Raw genomic sequence first — 10,001 nt, 5'->3', positions numbered from 1 at the left:
TTTCTGTATGTCTTTTTTTTGTTCTTCACTTTTATTTTTGGATTAACAAAGGTTGCTTTCACATGGAACAAGGATAAAACTACATACATGTACAGTTGTACACTAAGACAATGTTCCAGAAAAGTAAGTTAATAATTTAGGTAAGACCCATTATTTAAACTAGTGCTAATTAATAAGTTAATGATTGTTGAGACTTAAAGTTAAATATTTGATTATTCTGATTGTTGTTGTACTATATCTGGATCTGTTTCCTCTTACGATTATTGTCCCTGCAAAATCCAACCACATGCGATATGGAGTTCCTGACACTCACGTCCTAGAGAGTTGTGATTGTTATGTTAACTTATTGCTTAACCTCATTATTATTTATTGGGACAAGGATATCAGGATATGCTATGAGGATTGTAGACTGTGGAAGATTGACTCATACATCTGATTAATATTTAATTTATCTCCTAATCACATGATGACAACATTTGTCATCTGGATATTATAGGATGATTACACTATGCAGGGCAGATGCACCATTCATGAAGTGGGGTCATTTTACCTCATTTAATTGTTGAAATTTTTGGAATTTTCCTTGTAAAATATGAGCCTTTTGAATATTGTCTCGAAACTTGACTTGAACCCAAAAAATATTTATCAAATTTGTTGTTTCCTCTAGAATTAATATTTTTTTGAATTTCCTTAATAAGCAACAGTGCAATGATAATGATTATTATATGGCTCACTCGGATGTATACTACATGTCGTACTTTATGTCTAGATTTTTTGGTGAACCCTTTTCTCAACCATCAATTTGTATTCTTTTTTTATTATGATAAACCTAAATTCACTTAAACTCACGTCTTTGTTAATATTAATGGCTGGAGTGATCTTTTCATTTTGAACTCTAACTTCCTTATGAGGAAAATTTTTACCGACAAAATTAAGATTCATTAATGAGCCTCAAACAATTGTTTTATATGTTGTTATAAGCTTATAAATTACTCCTATATGATTGAAGTTTATTTCGATGAATACGAATTTGTTTCTTTTATATGAACATCTCTTCACAAACAAAATTTCATTTGTGGTTATGGAGATATAGTTTAACAATATACTACAATTTGGAAATCAACTCGATGAATTTTATTTAAGTTTATTGATCAACTCCAGAATATAAGCAACCATATGCAGTGCTGCTCCTAGATCACTATATGATATACCTTATAAAATTAGTTCCAAACGTATACGCATATTATGATATACTCCTTAATATAGGCTCGCAACAACCCAACAATGAGTTACAATCACACAACTTCATAGCAAACCTAAACAAAGCGTGATTCACAGATCACAATACTTTTTTTTTTGGAAAAAGCTAAATGCAGCCCTAAGGGCTGCATATAAGAAGCTAAAAATGGAAAAAACAAGCATTAACTGATCATTTATTACATACATTAATGAAAACATTTGTCATAAATTTACAGCTAAATTTCATTTGAAGCAATGTATTTATGTCTTATACGCAGTTCTAAGGGCTGCATATAGCATAATCCAATTTTTTTTTAACCAAATCTGTTAAGATAAATAGAAGAGGTCTTTGATGCTGTATGATCCATGAGAGTGAGAATTCCACATCTCATCTGCTAATTGTCTGTAAACTTTCTCTGTGGGATGAGCAGCATCCCAAAACACATAATCATCTACATTTTCGCACAATTCATACTCTTCGATCCCTCTTGTCCCGCCGCAACTGAATATACCTCTGAATTTTCCTGATCCACAACATGCTGTCTTCCCCTCTTTGTAGCCTGTTCATCAATAATTGTAACTATGTTAATCAATCTATCTTTTTTAAGCTATTTTTGGTTGATCATAAGTAGTAAAAATGTGTACCATATTTTGAGGGGTAGTCAATTCTTTGTTGGAGATTGGTATAGAAATCATAAAGTGAATATTTGAACCCTGGTAACTTCATTTTCAGTTCGTTAAGGATAGAAACAAGAGCTATATTGTGTTGTTTGGGGTAGCTTAATAATGGTTCTTTTATACAGTCACCATTTGTACTTGAAATTCTAGCAATTGGCATACAACCCACTGGTGGGACGTTCAAGAACGCGAATTTCCTTCCTCCTGTTTTGTAAATTTCCTGCCAAATCAAGAAGCAAATATAAGCACCAAAGATTTTCTATACAATAGTTGTACTACGGGCCTGTTCTCTTCGGCATAAAACAGTTAAACTGAACTGAATTGAACTGAAATGAATAGTGATATGTGAGAGTAAAAGTATTGTTCAGAACTGAATGAACAAAATTGAAATGAATTGAAAATAAGTTGGAGAGAACAGGCCGTATGAAATTGTACACCACCATTTCGAAAAAATAGAGGCATTTATGGAAAGCCATGACACAAGATAATTACTTACAATTTCTTTTTGATATTAACAACATTAACAGTCGACAATGAAAAATGGTCTATCTAGTGGGTAATTTACCCACTTGCGTTGATTTCCTGTTCATAATTAATTCTTTTCTTGCTTCATGACTTTCAATTAATGATGAATGCAAGAGAAAATAAAGAAAAACTTACAGTGATCACAAAAGTGATGTTACCAAGAACCATGTCAATAAATTCAGATTGAGGATAAGTAGATAAAAAGGTGGAATCATATATAATATTAAAGCAAGAAAAAATTATCCTACGTGGCAAGACCTCAACCTTCCTCTGTTCTCCTTCACCCTCAGCTTTTCGACCTAATGCTTGCTTATGCCACGTGGCATTGCTAAAAATAATTTTAACAATAATCAATTAATTCCTCCGATTGTGTAACAATGAAGGAAATAATATCAACTACAATAACTAAAGGAATCAATCAACCAATTATCAATTAAGGAAACAAATCAAATATTTTTTTAAACGAAAATCATATATTATCTTAGCGGTCATTCTTATTATTTTCACAAAAACCAGTTATGGAATTATTTTCAAGCTAAATATCAATTTAGAGGAGAGAGAAAATATACAATGAAAAAGATGAATTGATATAACAACTTTAGGTTTTTCACTAATACAAGATACTCAAAAAGTCAAAATATGAAATTTCAAATATAAAACAAATATTAGCTAAGTACAAGCCAATGGGTGCGTTGGTATAACAACTTCAAGTTTTTCATCACACCTATCAAACTTATATAATATAATTAATTTAAAAATTACCTAATTTCAAGCCAATGGGTACATTGGTCTAATAAGTTTTTTTTTTTAATATTATTCACTTTTGGTAATGAATACCACACCATTATCATGAGATGCTAGCCCCTTCAAGAAAATATGCAAAGTATAAATAATAGTAATGCAAGTTTATTTTATTACCAAACAAGAAATAAAAAGATGATTTTGTTGAAAAAAATATAATCACACCATGATTATGACTAGAGATTACATATAACAAAAACAATAACAACTCAAATATTCAATTTTTAGTCCCCAGAGTGGTTTAGGTAAGCTAATATGATAATCATAAAAAAATCATATCCATGACCAATACATACTAAAAGTATTTTTTTTAAAAAAAACAAAGTTAAAGTGAGAGAGGTAAAATAAGAGTTCATCTATATATATGTTCAAGAAATTGAATTAGGTAAAAAAAAGAAAACCAATATATAAGCATCTGTCTACTTTAACTAATTTTGACATAACTATGATAATATAAGTTTGGAAAATTTAGATAAGATTAAACAAATTTAGATATAATAATTAAGTGTTTTTCAGACACTTAAGGGAGAATTAAGAAAATGTAGACAAGATAAGTTGTTTAAAGATAAAAATGGTATTTTTCTCACTACTAAAAAGTTAAGGTCAAGAGTACATTAAAACATTAATCTATGGCAATTCTCTCTCCAATTTATTGGATATATATTAATATATTATTCTATTATTGCGACTAAAAGGTTGACAACCTTAGGCTTAGGGACTAGGGTCACTCAAATATTTTCCCACATTCTTACATTCAAATGAAACAAACGATATAAGTACATACACTTATGAACTTACGCTTGATACTAATATCATTTTTAAAGAAAATTCACACACTTTGAATTTGGCCCATTCTATAAAAATTATAAAATAAAAGAGTAGGAGAGAGAGTGAAAACATGACACATGTGCTTAAATTATAAAATAAAGCTTTCTTTAATTTTTATAATAGTTTGCAATTATTTTGCAAGTTTTATGAAATATCCCAAAAAGAAATATGTTGCGTGTATTAAGAAACTAAGAATAGTAATTATTTTTCTTCAATATAATCCAATATTCTTTAACTAATTATTCTTGCAAAAAAAAAAACTAATATAACTGTTCATAAATTTAACATCCTAAACTCAAATTATATATGAAAGTATGAGTGAATCATGAAGTAGTTGACATTATAGGATATCAATAATTATTTCTTATATGCATGATTAAATATAGTTTCCTTGCTCTAAAATAGATATTTCTCACTTATTCATCATTAAAGTTAAGCAGCGCCATGATTTTCTTATATAATTAATATTGTATAATACTCATTCAGTTAGATGAAATGGGGAATGATATAAGATAAAATATATCATCAAAATTATGGTCATTTTAGGGAACTACAAGTAAAATAATTATCTTATAATTTTATATAAAAGTAATGTTACAATTTTTAAACCATAAATCGTGTGGACGATATTAGACTGGAAAGAGAGATATCTAATGAGCATTGCGACACTAATTTAGAAGGTGAATCAACAAGATGAGTTAATTGTCAAGCTTATATGTAAAAAAAAAAGGGGGGATTTATAAGTATTCAAGTTTAATTGGTTTATAATAGAGTGAAACTGTTTTGAAAAGATCAAATAAAGTTATTGAATTGGAAAAGTTGTTAATTTATTTAACTTTTTTTGGTTTTTTTTTCTTTGATGTAGAAGATAATATTGAAATGTTCATCTTATAAAGAACCTATAAAACACACATATATTATACAAGTAGTGCGTATTTATATTTGTTTACATTTTCTAAATTAGTCTTAGTGAATATTAAAACTTTAGTTCGCTTAATATATTCGAAAATTGGTTTTAGGAAGAATTAATGAATAAGGGTTAATTGTGGACCATTGAAGTCACTTGAGGTAGTCTTTGGGAGGTGAAAAGTAAATTGAGAGACCCTGTATTATACTCATTCCGTCAGATGGAATGGGAAATATGGTATGATACAATATATCATCGAAATTGTGATCATTTCAAGTAGCAACGGGGAATAAGGTATTTAGGAAAAAAGTAGAGTGGGGAAACCCTGTATGATACTCATTCCACCAGATGAAATGAGGAATAAAGTATGGTACAATATATCATCGAAATTGTGGTCATTTTAGGTAGCAACGTGGAATAAGGTATTTATACCCCGTATGGTACTCATTCCGTCAGATGGAACAAATTTCCTCTGAGCTTTCAAAAAAGGCAATTTTAGTTGGTCGTGTGTCAAAAGTCAAGGACAATCCCTATCGCATGGTGGGTTTGTATCTCCCGAGACCAGTTCTCAGTCATGGCCAATTTTATGTAGCCATTTCTCAGTCATTGGTAAAAATTGCCTAATAGTACTCCTATATCAAAGATAATGGGAAGTCTAATACTTTAAGGCCATTTCGAGGAAAAAATGAAGATGTAATGTAGAGAGAGTTTCTGAGACGATTGACCCCCCCCCCACTGGTTACTGGGATGAAAACCAAGTTCGTGCAAATTTTCTCCCTGTTGAGGCGGTTGAGATCCTTAACCTTTACCATCTCAACCCTTAGATGATGGCTTTCTATGGGGCTACACCAAAATTGGTATGTTCTACTAAATAAGACCATCACTTTATTAATTTTTTTAAGAATTTCCATACAGTTGTTGGCGATTCTATTGTATCGGAAATGTGGAAGAAAATCTGGAATTCCAATCTTCCTCCTAAGGTGTTGTTGGCTTTACTTATGATGATATAATTGCTTCTGACTATATTATACTTCCTCCGTTCTTTTTCTACTGCAGCAATTGGGTTTTCACGCTTGCCAATGCTCAATTTTTACTATTAATATCTTTATTTACTATTTAGTAAAATTATACACATTTGATATTTTGAAAGTATATATCAAGACGAATCTAACAATACCCACATGACTATATTTGTCTTTACATAAAATAACAATATATAGTAAAAGGGTATGATAGTGAATGAATAGTGTAAAAATCTCATTGTTATATTAGACTACGAACGGATGAAGTAGCTTCTTAAAACATTTTGTTTTGCTCTAAAAAGAAGTCTTCCAAAACATATGAATATCATGTATCTGTTAAATAACTTTATAATTAATATAAATGTGTATTTCTCTTAAACACAAAGTTTTTGATCAAGTAGACGTAAATAATCGTTTATATGTTTTCAATGTAGCGGATATATAAACATTTTTATTGTATTAAAGTTCCCGTGCATTATGCACGGGTCCAAAACCTAGTTCAGTATGAAAGAGCTTGAGTAATCATTTCCACCAATGCTAAACAAGTAGACAGCCTTTGTCAATCTATTCCTCGCTCTAAAGTCTCCCAGTTTATTTCTAAACAATCTCTGCACGTTCTTGTAATTTCTTAGCTGCATGTGAAGGTCAATAACCTGCAAATAAGTCCAATCTTATTCTAAAGTTATTTGATTGGTTTATAGGTAATTGATTGCTATACACAGCCAACATAGGATAAACAACGTTTGCATAGAAAAAAAAATAAAAAAATAAAGGTCTTTCGTTATTTTTTTTTTTCAGTTTTTTTAAAACTAAAATCCAAAAACAAGAAACCAGAAAAAGTGGTTTTTACTTTTTAGTTGTCAGTTTTCAAAATTATCATGTTCCCAATAAGTTTGACTAATTTTTTATTCATTATAGGACATATATCACATGACTTTGAAAATCAAAAAACCAAAAAACAGAAAACCATAGTAATACCGAACATGCCCTAAGCTACTATTATTAGCAATATACGAATTGACTTGTATACCTTTTATATGGAAAAAAAAGTGGGACAAAAGAATGGTAAAAAAACTTATATGGTAAGAAAATTGGGACAAAAGAATAGTAATTTTTTTTTTCTCATTTTATGTTTTTGCTTATTTTAAGAACTTTTTGCTCATTTTATGTTGCAGTTTTCAGTTTTCAGCATAAGAAGAGGTTTTCATGTGATCCTCCTTATATAGGAATATGATCACGTGAAAACCTCTCCTTATGTTGAAAACTGAAAACTGCAACATAAAATGAGCAAAAAGTCACTGAAAATGAGCAAAACAATAAAATGAGTAAAAAAGCTTTAAAATGAGCAAAAATTTCGTAAAATGAGCGAAAGTTTGCTAAAATGAGCAAAAACATAAAATGAACAAAGAAAAAAACATAAAATGAGCAAAAATTTGCAAAATGAGCAAAGAAGTCGGTTTTAAGTTTTCAGTGGATCCTACCGCTACATAGTGTGTGTGCGCGCGTGTGCGTGCGTGCGTCTGTGTCACGCGCGCTCGTGCTTGCTTGCGTGTGTGTCCAATTGTATGACTTTGATCTATCTCCCACATGAGAGATCAAGGTTTAAATATTGGTGGAAGCAAAATTTCAATATTGTTGGAGGGGGTTTAGGGCTTGTTGGGCCTCTAGGTGAGTGGTAATGTGCGAGGGCAGCTCAGAGGAAGTTTATTTTATCACGAATTTGCGAAAGGAGGCCAAAAAAAATATATTAAGAGATTATATGAGGAAAAAAATGTTACTATGTTATAAAATAAAAATTTCATTGTAATAAACTAAAGTAACTATATCAAAAAAAATGTCACTATGTTAGATATTAATAATGTTGTGTAACTTAAGATTTTAAAAAGTTACTACTTCCTCCATTTTTTTTACATGTTACTCTTTCTATTTTAGGAAGCTTGAAGTTAGATGTTACACTTTTATTTTGGGTAATAACTTCTATTTATCTCTCTCCTATCACATGTTCACATGTGACTTTTTTGTTTTCTTTCTCTCTATCTCTCATCTTTCCAAACATGTAAAAAAACGGATGAAGTATATGAAAAGAAAGACTCACTATGTTATATGGGTGAATTTAGTCCACAATAATATTAGCGTGGATCAGGTACATCCAAGATTATTAGCTCAAAAAATCGATACATACCAGGCCTTGGTTAGTTTGAACAAGAGCGCCAGCTCCAATGGATGCAAAGTTGACGCCATCATAGAAGTGAGACTCGCCCGGTTGAAGATACGGAGGAAGCAGTGGGAGATTTGCATGTTGGGCTAATCAGGATTATTAATTATAATTAAAGATCATTAAGAAAAATTTATCGGCTAATGGAGTATGACCATAGAACTTCATTAGACGTATGTGAATGTGATATCAGACTATCAGTATGATGTATGTGTTTTGATTTTTAAGTAACTGTTTTTACCTCGCGAGATAAATTAATATATATTGTTGCAGACCAAATTTCAAAAATATAACATTTGTCCATATTTTATCATTTTGATATGGTGTTTAATGAAAGATAAACATATTTGCCTGGTGCATTAGTATGTAAAATAAATGCGAATAGTAAAATATAATGTTCTATAGAACTCTATTGTTTTTTTTTTCTTTCTATATCCAACATTTAAAATTTTTATACCAAACATGCTCTAAGAGTGTTGAGATCAATTTTGCGTAAAAGGAGTTTATCGAGCTTAACAAGACCAACAAAAAGAGCAATAATGTGAACCTGAAATTAGACTTTTACGAACTAGACGTACCAATAACATCAGAAATCAAACGACCATTTGAGCAACGCCCGGTGGAAGATTGAAAGAAAGTGGTGCCATAAGGATAGAAATTGGCCTGACCAAAAGTTGAGGTGTTGATGTAATTGTTGTTTCCAGCATCCAAGATAGAGTCCCCAAATATGAACAAAGGTTGTTTAGCTGATATTGGAACAAACAAAAAAGCTATGAAGATTGAAGAGATAAGGAACAATATTTGTAGTTGCATTGTTAACTGTATTTTTTTCGATTTCGCTAATTATGAGGTAGCTAGATAGGTGGTTTTGTTATTGAATTTATAGAATTATAACAAGCTATAAAATAGTAAATAGTCAATTGAGTTTGTTATCATCTAATAAAACTATAATTGCAAAGAAAAATAACATGTGGAGTAGTGGACGTAGACATACCAAGTTGAAGTATTGTACTAGTATGTATGTCATTCATCTCAACTGATTGATATTGTACATTAGCACGAAGTGTCGAAGTCCACTATTATCCTTTAAAATAACTGGAACACATCAATTAAAATAAATAAACTAAGTGCACACATTTGTTACACAGAAAAAAAGACTAAAGGTTTTTCATTTGAATAGAAGTTGAATGAAGAAAATAAAGAAAGTAAAATGCTCAGTATGTTTAATTGCTTGCAAACTTGTAAGAGAATAAATCAATGTATATGTACTTGTCAGCTGATATTATCAAGTTGATTAGATAATAAGGTCAAAAGAGATTATATCACGTCGGTTTGTAAATTACTCTGTTATTAAACTATGCTATATTAGGTGGTTTTTGAGTGATTATATCACATTGGTTTATAAAGTCAAAAGAGACTATATCACGTTGATTACATTATAAGATTGGTTAATGTTAATATCCGAAAATGACCACAAGCTTGAATGCGATATAATCAATATTTCTAAGTAGAATTTAAAAAAATTGTAATTCTAACAGGTGGAAGTCTCATGTTCTGGTTGACTGCGATAGTTTTGTGTAGCACATGGGCCAAACTTTTTCTTTGCTTGTTTTAGACATAGCCCCTGTGGCACAAGGACACTAGCCAGTCTATGGCGAGCTCTACTCCAGATTATATATGATAGAGTATAAAACTATTCCTAAATTTTCATCCAATAGCTTTGATAGAGACTATTAAGACAATAGAGTATAAAACTATTCCTAGGACATCAACCATCAGCTTAAAC

At 30.4% G+C, this 10,001-nt stretch overlaps 1 protein-coding gene across 1 annotated transcript; it reads right to left on the bottom strand.

The window, feature by feature from the left end:
• Nucleotides 1-1,233: 1,233 nt before the first annotated feature.
• On the bottom strand, nt 1,234-9,104 carry LOC104900394 (GDSL esterase/lipase 5). Its single transcript, XM_048647868.2, has 6 exons — nt 8,794-9,104; nt 8,183-8,304; nt 6,500-6,653; nt 2,578-2,657; nt 1,885-2,137; nt 1,234-1,799 (listed from the first exon to the last, which is right to left on the bottom strand). Exons 1-6 carry the CDS (start codon nt 9,026-9,028, stop codon nt 1,567-1,569), a joined length of 1,077 nt encoding a protein of 358 aa, XP_048503825.1. The 5' UTR covers nt 9,029-9,104; the 3' UTR covers nt 1,234-1,566.
• Nucleotides 9,105-10,001: the final 897 nt, after the last annotated feature.

The sequence above is a fragment of the Beta vulgaris genome, chromosome 7, assembly GCF_026745355.1.
Source record: "Beta vulgaris subsp. vulgaris cultivar EL10 chromosome 7, EL10.2, whole genome shotgun sequence".
Classification (NCBI taxonomy): domain Eukaryota; kingdom Viridiplantae; phylum Streptophyta; class Magnoliopsida; order Caryophyllales; family Amaranthaceae; genus Beta; species Beta vulgaris.
This window is presented reverse-complemented; position numbering and strand designations above follow the sequence as displayed.